This window comes from Phyllostomus discolor, chromosome 10 (assembly GCF_004126475.2).
Source record: "Phyllostomus discolor isolate MPI-MPIP mPhyDis1 chromosome 10, mPhyDis1.pri.v3, whole genome shotgun sequence".
Classification (NCBI taxonomy): domain Eukaryota; kingdom Metazoa; phylum Chordata; class Mammalia; order Chiroptera; family Phyllostomidae; genus Phyllostomus; species Phyllostomus discolor.
In genome coordinates, this window is record NC_040912.2 from 40,302,701 (window position 1) to 40,316,088 (window position 13,388).

The 13,388-nt window shown below is 33.1% G+C and overlaps 1 protein-coding gene across 8 annotated transcripts in view; it reads left to right on the plus strand.

Moving 5' to 3' along the window:
- The window catches only part of LOC118497085 (cadherin-related family member 3-like), a 114,481-nt gene that overhangs the window by 17,661 nt on the left and 83,432 nt on the right, over positions 1-13,388 (plus strand). For 7 of the 8 annotated variants that reach the window (XM_036010689.1, XM_036010692.1, XM_036010696.1 and 4 more), the window contains 5 exons: positions 1,158-1,261; positions 4,899-5,044; positions 6,401-6,583; positions 9,796-9,887; positions 12,239-12,352. In XM_036010689.1, coding sequence (XP_035866582.1) covers positions 1,158-1,261; positions 4,899-5,044; positions 6,401-6,583; positions 9,796-9,887; positions 12,239-12,352 — 639 coding nt within the window. The remainder of the gene's footprint in view (positions 1-1,157; positions 1,262-4,898; positions 5,045-6,400; positions 6,584-9,795; positions 9,888-12,238; positions 12,353-13,388) is intronic. The other variant, XM_036010693.1, reaches the window with a different exon arrangement.

The following is a 13,388-nucleotide window of genomic DNA, read 5'->3' on the forward strand; positions in this document are numbered from 1 at the left end:
CTATAGGCATTTTGTGTGGTAGACTAGAATATGAGGTTAACATTAGGGGGATAAAAAATCGAAACTATACATATGAGCCACATATTAAGCAGTTCAGCTCCAAACTTAAGGCCATTTTCTGCCTCACTCCCCCTGCTTGCCTTGACTCACACATTCAACCAAACTTCTGCTAAGTCCTTTAATACCTACTTCATTTTTTCACTCCATAGCTCACCAGTTCATTTTAGGGCATTTGATATGTTAGTACCTATCCGAGAGACTCAGCGCAATCATTATCAGCATCTTATTCAGGCCAGGGTCTTTTTATACATTGTGAAGGTTTGTTCAAAGTTTGCTTAAGAATTGTTTTAGTGGTTATCTTTACTCACTCAGCAGTGGGTTTTTTTTCTTCCATTTTATTTACTTTTTATTTATTTATCTTTAGAGAGGGGAGAAGGGAGGGAGAAAGAAAGGGAGAGAAACATCGATGTGTGAGAAACACATTGAGATTGAAAGGTTGCCTGTCGCATGCCCCCAACTGGGGACCTGGCCTGTAACCCAGGCACGTGTCCTCACTAGGAATTGAACCAGGGACCTTTCAGTTCACAGGCTGGCACTCAATCCAGTGAGCCACACCGACTAGGGCCCAGCAGTGTTTTTTGTTTTTTTGTTTCTTTTTCTAAAGGACACTTGTCGATATGTATGAATAATAATACCTAAAGGGTCAGATATGTGACAGGGTGGTGAGGGAAATTTTTGAGATTTGATGACATTCTAACTCTTGAAGTTACCTCCTTCCTATTACTGCTCTCAAAGAGTAACTCATTGTTCTGTTTCTAGGGTTTAGTATCAAGTAGCTTGCTTTGTAAAGAGCTTCAATGTGTTGTAGTTTGGATTTATGATTGAATCTGGAATTCATTCACTATTTTTTATTCAGTTTAAGCTATATTTAGGTACACAGCCAAGTTATACAGACCTTAGAGTAAAATAATAGTACACAAAATGAAGCTACTTTGAAATATACAACTAATCTAGTTACCAAAGAAAGCACTTATATTTTTTTAACTGCCCTAAAAAAATAAAGATATCTCTAATAGAAGAAAAACAACTAGCAGGAGACATAAAGATATGTACTACCAAATAGTGTATTGTTAAATTTTTTTAAAACTTTTTTCCAGGTTTTCCAGCTTACACTGAGAGCAACAGACACCACAGGTCTGTTTTGTCAAGGGACACTAATTATCAAAATCAGAAACATAAATGATGAGAAGCCACAATTTGAGTAAGCATATTTGTTTTAGAGTGTAACCATAAAAAATGACTAAACTTTTCACATGTTATAAATAATAATAATAAAGATCATATAGGTATATAGAAAATAGTTCATGTTGTAATATTAAAAATCTATGGTTATATATCCATGATTGATACATATAGATAATAATATATATACTAGAAAATACCATAAAAAATGCAAAAATGACCAACATTGTAATATGGTGAAAGGATTTTTGTGTGTTTTTTTTCTTTTGTTTTTCCCCAAAGGTTTTGTAACATTCTTTTTTAAAGTATATTTTATTGATTATGCTATTATAGTTTTCCCAATTTTTCCTTCTTTATCCCTTCTCCACCCTGCACCCCGTAACCCTCCAGCATTCCCCCTCCCCTAGTTCATGGTTATGGGTTATACATATAAGTTCTTTGAGTTCTCTGTTTCCTATACCATTTTTGACCTTTCCCCATCTATTTTATGCCTACCAATTATGCTTCTTTTTTCCTGTATCTTTCCCCACCATTCCTCCCTTCTGCCTGCCAACTGAAATTCCTCCACGTGACGCTCATTTCTCTGATTCTGTTCCTGTTCTAGTTGTTTGCTTATTTTTTGTTTTTGTTGTTTTTCTTTTTTGTTTTTAGGTTCATTTGTTGATAGTTGTGAGTTTGTTGTCATTTTACTGTTTATATTTTTTATCTTCTTTTTCTTAGATAAGTCACTTTAACATTTCATATATTAAGGGATTAGTGATGATGAACTTCTTTAACTTGACCTTATCTGGGGAGCACTTTATCTGCCCTTCCATTCTAAATGATAGCTTTACTGGATAGAGCAATCTTGAATGTAGGTCCTTGGCTTTCATGACTTCTAATGCTTCTGTCCAGCCCCTTCTTGCCTGCAAAGTTTCTTTTGAGAAATCAGCTGATAGCCTTATGGGCACTCTCTTGTAGATAACTGTCTCCTTTCCTCTTGCTGCTTTTAAGATTTTCTCTTTGTCTTTAATCTTGGGTAACTTAATGATGATGTGCCTTGGTGTGTTCCTCTTTGGGTCCAACTTCTTTTAGACTCTCTGGGCTTCCTGGACTTCCTGGAAGTCTATTTCTTTCACCAGATTGGGGAAGTTTTCTTTCATTATTTGTTCAAATAAGTTTTCAGTTTCTTGCTGTAGTTCTTCTCCTTCTGGCACCCCTATAAATCCGATATTGTAATATTTCAGGTTTTCCCAGAGGTTCCTAAGTCTGTCTTCACTTATTTGAGTTCTTGTTTCTTCATTCTGTTCCCGTTGGATGTTTATTTCTTCCTTTTGTTCCAAATTGTTGATTTGAGTTCTGATTTCCTTCCTGTCACTGTTGGCTCCCCAAATATTTTGCTTCATTTAATTTTGGTTATCTTTCATTTGTTCTTTCATTTTTTGACCAAGCTCAATCAGTTCTGTGAGCATTTTAATTACCAGGGTTTTAAATTCTCCATCAGAGAGGTTGGCTATCTCCTCATCACTTAGCTCTCTTTCTGAGGTTTTGCTCAGTTCTTTCATTTGGGCCATATTTCTTTGTCTTGGTACAGCTGATAGGTTGTAAGAGGGCAGGGCCTTAGGTGTCAATAGGGCTGGGCAACACTCCTTGCTGCGCCTTGGTGCTGCCTGTTGGGGAAAGGGCCAGAGAGGGAATAGTGCAGCTCTCCTGCTTGACTCTAGCACACTTTCCAACGGACTCTCTTGTGAGACTGGGAGTCTCTTCCACGGCAGCGATGCTGTAGTCCACAGTCAGTTCTGAGTCTCAGTTGCTCTTTAAGCCAGCACCCCCTGCCCTGTCCTCCACCTTGCCATGAGTTTTCTCCATTGCCTGCCTTACTGGTCTGGTTGTTCTGGTTGACTGTTTCTTTAATACTGTGGTTGTCGGAGTTCCATGCAGTTTGCTTTTCTGGAACTTCTGATTGTTTATTGCCTTTGGATTGGTTGTTATCCTCCTTTTGATTGTCCAAGGAAGAAAAGGGTTTCTACCTATGCCTCCACCTTGGCCAGAACTTGGTTTTGTAACACTCTTACATAGCTTTTTAATACATACATGAATTTGAAATAATAAAATATTTAATTTAAACTATTTTATTCCCATACTCTGAAGTTTAATTGTGGCATTCAAAAACATTTGCAAATTATAAATGTCTGTTAAATGTTATTTCATACTTCAAAATGTAGCAAGTCTACTACTATAATCTAAGAATAATCAGTTGTTTTTTATTATTTTATTTTATTTTTTTATCACCATTTGTCCCCCCATACCCTCTTCCACCTCCACCCACCCTCCTAACAAATGTTTTTAATTAATACAGAGAAAAAGAAAAGTAGCAGTATTCAAATATTTTTCTTCTATCACTAAGTTATATCTTTACAGATGAAGGAGAGTAATTCATTGAATTCTCAGATTCCCTTTAACTTATATTATCTCAACAATAGAAGCACACATGGAGCTTAGTTTCTCCTTTATTTCTGAGGATAGTTATCCTAACTATTAACCTACATTTACAGTTAAGGTGCCACCAAGTTTTTGAAGGTTGTCTTCATACCTTCAACAAGAATAAACGTTTTGCTTTTACTTGGAATAATTTAATGCTAGGTATTAAAAGCAATAACAAAATCACTAAAATATTGTCCCCAAATATTATTTTCATCTCTTATGAGGCACAGTATGTTCAATTACAGTGAAACAGAGAAGGAAATAGTATAGAGTGATCCAAAATGTAAATATTGGGAGTTACATTATATTTTGGTATAATGAAGAAAGCGCACTGTAGAGGGGAAGCTGCAGTGGACTGTGCTGGTCCACAAGGTTGTGCAGAGGGACGATGTCATCCACTCACCTCCTTTTCTTTGACTTTACTTTTTTTTTTGAGAACATCCTTCAATCTCTTTTTCAAACCCAGATTTAGTCTTTCTTCTTTTTAAATTTGTACCAAGTTATGGCATCTATCACACAGTATAACAGCTATTTATACATGTGCTGCCCATAAGCAGTGAGATACTCAAGAGCAGAAGCAGGCTTGGTTCTCTGTGTATAAAGAGGAACAACACATGGTAGGTTATCAATAAATGTCTGATGCTTGAATGGTAGGTTGAATTAAAAGAAAGTTAATGTTCATAAATGTTCTGGAAATTAATCAGGAACTTTAATTATACTTTAAAGAGATAAGCAATAAATTTACAAGAAATATTTTGATCATTTGCTTTTGCACATTATCACTTTGGACAGGATTTCGTCCCACAAGATAACCAGATGAGAATGACTGAATTAAGTCCCTTGTGTTCAATTGCCAACTATTTCATACATTTGATTCTTGAAGCAATAGAGGTGCACTGTTTCAATCTGTGTTTTTAGTTTTGATCTCTGATGCAATGATATCCTCGATATCTGGCATGATGTCAGATACTAGATGATTGAAAATTAATGTGTATGCAAAAAAATTAAGTAACTTTGTACCAAAAATGGATTTTCTTAACATTTTAATACTTTTATAATTCTTAAACTCTTGATAAGAGAAGGTAGTATCATCACAAATCCAAAAGATTCTTTGTAAGTTATCGTAACAGCTAATGTATACATGCAATTGGCATTTTCAACATTTTTTCATCACCATGTTTGTTTTTCTTTAGGCCATTTCCTTTAGATACTATTAATGTGACTGAAAAAAAAACTGTTGGGGAAATTATAGCAAGAGTGAAAGCAACAGATCAAGATGAAGATAGCAGCATTACTTATTCCTTTAAAACTCAGCAGGGAATGTTTGGCTTGGACCCTTGTAAGTTTTAAATACCCACTTTGACCCCATTTTTGTTCAACATTCATTATCCAATCTCCATTTCCTTTAGAAGTTCACCTGGTAAAACTAGCACAAAACTAAATTAAATATGGACAAAGAAACCAAAAATGTGTGGCATTTGGCAGTTGCTATTTTCTTATTTGTTCAAATGACATTCTTGAGAAACAGAGTGTCACAGAACCTGAGTTGTATAACTAGCCATTACCTATCAGAGGCAACCAATACAAGGGTGTGAAGGTTGGTAGACTATAAGACAACTAAGTCATATCTGTTGCCTTCATTTCATCTGTGCAATTTGGGACTTTCCCTTAATAATTATATTTTAGATATTTGACTACAGGTATGTTTCTGTCTACATGAACAGGATTACTATTATGAGATATTACTTTCCTATGATCTGTTATAACACTTGATTTAATTGGTCAGTGTTCTACCACAGGGAAACAAAAGACACCAGGAATAGAACTGTGAAAGCTAGTTAAGCAGTCTCTGTAAGGCTGTTGTCTCTGTGTGTGATGCTGGAGCTTGAAGTCCACAATGCAGAAAGTCAGGAAGGAAGGAGATTATAAAGTGAAGGAGATTGAGAATAGACAAAAACATGCAAGTGTATACTGGACTACAGGAGGATGGACTAAACCTTCTGTCAGTCCTTGTTGCCTCTGACCTTGGTGTGGGTATCCTGCAGAAGCTGTGGCCTTTCATCACAAGTATGAGCACATTCACCTGTCCTAGGAGTCAGATAAGCTGCAAGAGGATCCAGAGGTACACAAACAGTCCCAGACCCAGATGCTACTTCACACCAGTGGTGAAACAGTGGGTCCTCAAAAACATATGTAAGAATGGAAATGGCTGCTGCTAACTTTTTACCTTTCCAGTCAATCAATAATCTCACTTGGTTGTATCAGGCATAAATAGTCATCTCTGTCTTCACAAAAGTTCCTAAGTTTGACCTCTGAACTAATTTTTCATTTCTGTGTACAGTAAGATTAAGTCAGATGGCAGAAGCAATACATGATTAAAATTTTAATGTAGTTTGACTAGTTTTAAAGTAGAAATGATGCACTGTGCTTGGTAGATCCATAAATAACAATTTAGAGACTTAGAGGAAAATATGATGAAACCATTTATAATAGTTAATTATATTTTAATGGTAAGTATAAAGCAAGTGAGCATTTTTAAATAGATGTTTTTAGTGATGTAGAATTGCTAAACATCATTTTTCTTATTCACTAAAAGTATATATTATTAAGTGAATTAAAACACCATTGATATGAATAAATTAACATGTAATTATTTGAATTTGGTAATTGTTTTCATTTTATTTCTTTTCCTTAGTCACAGGCATAATCACTCTTCTTCAGCCTTTGAATCTTGACAACCCAAATAACTCTAAAACCTACTCTCTGGAAATTGAAGCCAGAGATAATGGAAATAATACCAGTACCTACATGTTTACAATTTTTGTTGAGAATATAGATGATCCAATTATCTGTGACTCAAGTTTTTCAATAGCAGCAGGTACATTACAAATCAATTTTATTGATTACATTCATAAAACAATAGGGGTGAGAAAATATTTAAATAAAACTTAGAATTATAGTTTGTTTCTTACAGTTTAAGCATTTCTCTTTCTTTAGTTTTATAAAACAGAAGTATATAAAGTGATAGACATACTTCTAAAAAAAGAAAAATAATAATTAGATTTAGTGTCATTTAAATGAACACTCAAATAATTATTTGTACAGCAGATTGGGTATAGGAGTACTTACAAAATTATTTTGTTTATATGTAATTTATGAATTAACAGATAGTTCACAAGTTGTAAAATACATGAAAATCTAAACAATAAAATATAGTTCTTATCTATAGAATCAACTAAAGTTTAAAGTAATAAAGGAAAATAGCAGTTTTGGGTTAAGGTATAAAGAAATTGACATGTTCATGAAGTAGAATTTTGAATAATTACATTTTAGTGAACATTTCTAGAGTATTAAAAAGATTATACTTTTATTACAGTATCCCCATTTCTTAGAGTTCTTATTTTTGAATTTTTGAACATACAGTCAGAATTTATGTTTAAAATTTGTGGTAGCATGTTTGAAATATTCAAAATGTCTAACAAGAACTAATTGGTTAAAAGGTATATCCATTCGATAAAATGCTATCTTTCCATTAAAAATTATCTTTTAAAAATAATAAGCATAAAATATATATAAACTATAAAAAGTTTCTTTAATTTTATTGTATATGATGTGATATTAACAGATAATTATAAACACATACCATTACATGTAAATATATATTAAACTATCATTTTCTCCTTTTTATATGACTACAGGAAATTACTCTTTATTTTCCAACATTGTAATAAACATTTTCTACTGTTACATTTTTTTGTTTCTCAAATTAAAACCCTAGCTTTAGCTACTAAATTTCAACTTCTTGAATAAGAATGATCATTAGTCCTAAAGATATGGAGTTATTTCACCTGATAGTCTTGCTCTCAAAGGAATGTTTTCTCATAATAGGATTTGAATTATATAAATTAGAATAGATAATTAAAGTAATATATGGAGGCACCCTTCAGTATGAGTAAAATAGATGTTCCTGAGACGTTTGGTATAAATGAAAATTTTGTCAATTTTATTTCATTTTTTTTAAAAGTTCTGTATAAAAAATTCCTAATATACGGACTAACTGGAATCCGTATACCAAAGTGTGTAAAATAATCAAGTATGTATTTTTCAAGTATTTTTCTCATTAAAGCCATACAAATCACAACCTCATATATTATTCCTTGACTCCACCCTTATGTGTGTCTGTGATTTCAAGAAGACTTTCTAAAAGTAAAAATTTCCAGACATTTGCATGTACTTGAGACTTTGCACATAGTGGAATCTCAGAAAACACAAGCTGATTTGAATTTGGTTGGGTTAACTCCAGCTCATCAATTATATCTGTTTCACTAAATAGTTTTCTATTCTTTTTACCCCATTTATTTCTAACCTGCCTTACTTATCCTTCATATTAAAACCCTCTCTACTCTTCCTAACTTCTCTGTTTTGGCTCCTTTAATTCCTCTTGCTGTTTCTGTTGGGAGAAACTACCCAGCTAACTAGGAGACAATGGGAGGGAAATGAAATTGAGGGCAAAAAGACAAGACAAAATTCATTAAAATGGTTTTCTCTGCTGTGGATCCCTGCTAATTACTGCTCTCTATCCATTTCTCACCACGGACATGATCTCTTCTGCATTTTAAAGAAATATTGTTCTTTTAGAAACTCTTAAGTTCCAGAACACACACACTTCTTACTTTGAACCAAAACATAGCTTTGGTATGTGTAGTAAAAAAAAATCTATCTGAAACAAAAATTTCCTTGTTAAAGGAAACTGTTCACAGAGGCTAAACTTGAGAAAGAAAAATCTCCTAGGTAGGCCTTGACAATAAAAAAAGCTTGCAGGTTTGGTGTTTATGAAAACATACTGTGGACCACTTTAAGACTATTTAAGAGCTGTTCTTTGTAATTTCCCTTTGGTCTCCTCCAAATTATAGAAATCTTTAAAAGGATACATGTGGATCCCAAGGAGGTCATTCTGACCTGATTTCCACCACTCAGTAGGCTGAACCAGAGTGAGCTTCTTAGGCTGCATCAAGGCCAAGATGCCTTTTTCTTCCATCTTGTGGGTTTATGATCCTTGGGACAGAGCAGTAGCAGAATATATATCACTTTTTCTGAAAATTAGGGTAACTTTGAGGATGTCTGTGAGGTTACCCAGAACAGGGTATTGACACAGTTTTCAGGTGGCTGATATGACGCATGCGTATTCAGTTCACTTACTGTGTTAAATTATCCAACTGTCTTAACTAACTAGAGCAAACCACTAAATTAGGGAATCTTTTACACATGTTCAGTTTGAACAAAAGCTCCCAATAAGCAAACCCATTCCCACAAAAATTGTCCCATTACATTCGTAGAAATAAACAAACCATATGAGGCTTTTGCAGAACCTCCTAATCTGGATAAAAACACAGTGTTTCCTGGACATGAGATCCAAGATTTAAGAGCACAGAAAGAAGAAACACTCTTTTCTCTTTTCTTTTCTTTTTCTTTTTTAAATCATTTTTAAATCTCATAACAGGTGAAGGAACTGCCTATTGTTTAAATGTCTGTGCATTTGTGTTATTTGATTTTGAAGTAAAACAGAATCACAATCGGTAACATTGAAAGGACGATAAGGAACAGTGGTTGAAGAAAAGAAAGTAGTTAACATTTATTTATCAATTATGAGATGTGTTATGTATAACATTTCATTTAATCCTCTGAACTACTCTAAGATTGAAATGTACTTTATCCCTATTGTGCAAATAAGAATTGATGGATCAGAAGCTCAAATGTATTTCTTCTTGACTTCACAGCTTGTGCTCTATATTATTGTAAAAAGAGATAAAAAACTTTAATGGTCTAGGACATCAAAGTTAAAATTGTGTCTTAATAACCATTGGCTCTGTGCCAGACATTGAGCAGTTATATCCCATTCTACTCATTAGCTCCAAGTTTAAATGGAGAAATATAAAGCTGATATTGCTATTTTGGCTCTCTTAAAATGGAAGTTAATGGGAATAAATATTTTTGGTCATTTTTTTTTTCCTGAAATACAACATGACAACATGAGGTGGTGGTAGAATGTTTGAATTTAAATTATGGTCCATGGTTTATAAAATTGTGTAGGTGTTTCAGTGTCTGTTCCTGAAAATGTTCCTGCATCTGCTTTTATATATATGATTCTTGCAAGAGATCCAGATCCAGGACAAGAAGTTGAAGTAGGTATTTTATTGCCATCTATTTCTTTTTTCCAACTTTAATTTTAAAAAGTGCTCAAATTTTCAATGAGCAAATATTATTTCATCAGGCTTTGAATTATTCTTTATATCTTATGGTAGTTATTCATGTGAAAGACCAGATTTAAACCTTTGACTATAGTAACATAGACTAAGAATGATATGACTTTAAAATGAAGGAAATAGGCTTAAAATAATGTAAAAGCACTTTGAAAAACTAGAGCTTACATTTATCTGCATTTCTGATGACAGTTACACAGGTGAGAGAATATCCTTTCATTATTTATTGTCTTTTACTTATCCCAAATGGGAAGTATTTTTTTTATTATACCTATAGTTTGAATAAAGTATCTTATATTTTCATATTATTTCTGGTTTTAGCAATAATTAACAAACAATAGCAAATTAATATTTAATACATGACAGATTAAGGGGAAGAAGAAGAAATACAAGATAATTCATCACATTAGATTTTCTTAGAATTTTTTATGATGTACATATGATCTGTATTATATTTTAAGAAAAAATCAAATTCTTGATTATGCAATATATTAGAAATCATATTAATGTACTGAAATATTCACCCTAAATTTTGTGATTCTTAGTCTAATTCTCACTAAAACAACCTAAGTTGTTTTTTTTTTCCATTTGTCTATACTTTAACAACTGGCTCATAAACACCATTTGGAAAAATATGGTTGAAATGAACATTTAGAGGACAGCCTGCTGAAGAATGTATCTGTGTATAATTTTTCTGGTGATCTCATTATACTTAGGCATTGCTCAGCACTCCTAGTTCCTGCTTCCTTCCTCCCTTCCTTCCTCCCTTCCTTCCTTCCTCCCTCCCTCCCTCCCTCCCTCCCTCCCTCCCTTCCTTCCTTCCTTCCTTCCTTCCTTCCTTCCTTCCTTCCTTCCTTCCTTCCTTCCCTTCCCTTCCCTTCCCTTTCTCTTTCTCTTTCTGAAACTTATAATGAGGATATAAGACAACACAGGAGTGTATACTTTCTGGTTTACCAGGTTCAGAATGTCCATATACGTGGGTGTGTGAATGTGTGGGGAAGGATGGGAGTCAGAATTTGAGAGTACGTATGTTTAGGCTTAGGGGGGGGTTAGGCCAGGATATATACATGCGTGTGAAGGATGGGTGTCTATGTAATTATCAGCTATAATGTGCATACATTTATATTCTCCAAACTAAATATTATAATATATGGGTTTTATTGAAGAAATCTTGAGGAAATAAGAACCAAATAAAGACTTGGAAAATAATAATTTTATAAACAAATCCAAAGCTATAACAATAACAAGAGAAACAAGGAAAAGGAGATTTTCCATAAGAACAGTTAATGAATTTCAGTTTAACATAAGCAAGCCAACTTTGGTTGTTCACTTATAGACAAAGGAAAATCAGTTGATATGCCCATCAAAATCATTGTGATGTCTTTTTGGAAATGTCATTGGATATCATGTCTCCTAGGTTTTAAAAATATTTTGGATGTAAATTTTACAAAAATAATGTCTTTACTAAATCCTTTTCACAATATTTAATATTCATCTTGAAACTGAGCCCAGTTATAATCATGGGTAATAACAATAAAGAGAGACATGCTGATGCTCATAAAAAATAAACTTTGTCTAAAGCAACATTTAATTGTGTTGTGCAGAAAATCAATACAGAGATGAGATTAAATGGATTCTTCCAAGTAATCCAGTGTTTGTGAGTCCTTTAGGTATATTTCTGAGTATACAAGGAGAAATGACCTTTTCATATATTAGAAAAATCTGTAAAGGCCAACATGGAAAGTAAACATTAACCCAATGATAGCTACCAGAACTTATCAAAAATGTTCTAATACTACATATAATAGTCAGAGCTGGCCGGTGTGGCTCAGTTGGTTGGAGCATAGTCCTGTAGACTGAAGGGTCCCAGGTTTGATTCCTGGTCAGGGCACATAGTTAGATTGCTGGTTCAGATCCTGGCCCCAGTGCATATATGAGGCAATGGACTGATGTTTCTTTCTAATGTTTCTCTCTCTCTCTCTCTCCCTCTATCCCCCTCTAAAAAGCCACGAAAAAAATGTCCTCTGGTGAGGCTAAAAAATAAAAATCTTTGGAAAAAATTTAAAATTGTGAAAGATTTTTCAGATAGCTTTTGAAATCTGGAATTGAAAGAAAATTTACCCTTTATTTTCTTGGCATTATCTTGACAAAATTAATATTGGTGTGGTTAGGTTTGGCCATACAATTGCATCAAAGCTGTCAGTTCAAAATTCATACTTTTTCAATTATGGATTAACCATTTATTATTTCTTGTTTGCATATATGTTTTAAAGTTTTTAGTATTAAAGTCTTCAGTTAAGGCCACTGCCTACTTTACTTTGGATTCATACAGTGGTGTTATTTCTAAAACCACAGAACCTCCTTTGGACTATGAAATAAATCCTAAGGTGAGAATAAATATAAACCTTAACATTAAAAGAATAAATATCTTTAAATGTCCTGCATTAAAAATAATTTTAAATGTTTTCAATAATAATTTTTAATCTTATTTAAATTAAAATAAAAATGCAAAGTTTATGTGATTTTATTTTTATACTCCCATAGACCCAGTGGAAATTCACTTTAAGAAAGTAAATTTAGAAGTTTGTTTGATTCATTTTACTTTTCATTAGACTTCATTTAAATATTATTTCAGTTTCTGTGTTTGCTTCTTCAGGTTTGTATAACATTGGAGAAAGGATTGTCCCCATATTCAAAAACACAGAACTGAGGCAATGTCTGGGTAATCAAATAAAATTACACTTTTAAAGTCATGAATTATCTGGAGAATTGCCTCTATCTTACTTGAATGTAGAGACCAAGACTGTCTACACCCCCTCACCACTTCCCCTCCTCAATGGTCTGGTCAGATTTTAAATTTGCAAATATTTGGGGAGAAGAAAGAGGTATGAAGGGGTTAGAAAAAGTATGAAATCACCTTCCTTACCAAATCATTCTGGGAAATGGGACCACTTGAATTTCAAATGTTTTCCAGTTTCATCAAACATTCTTAATGTTTCTAGTAGGAGATTATCAGGGATTATTATTTTTTAAAACATAATCTTACTTAGAACAAACTTTTAAATACTGCAATTATTTTGACCATGACTTTATCATTGTGTGAGAGTTAGAAAAAAATAAAATAAAAAGCAACATTATTCCAGAATAACTGGTTAATATCTTATAATATTATTTTTCACTCTCACACTGTAGGATCATCTCATACTATCAACTTGACTGTTTTTCACTCACTCCTAAAGAGTGACCTTGTTCTATTCACATAAAATGCTCTACTGACATTTTGGGTTTAATTATATTGAATTTATGGATTTGACTGAAGAGAATTGACATCTTTATTATCAAAAAACCTGGAGGATTCATTTATTCAGAACTTCATTAAGTCCTTCTATTTATCTCCATAAAATTTTGTATTTTGGATATTTA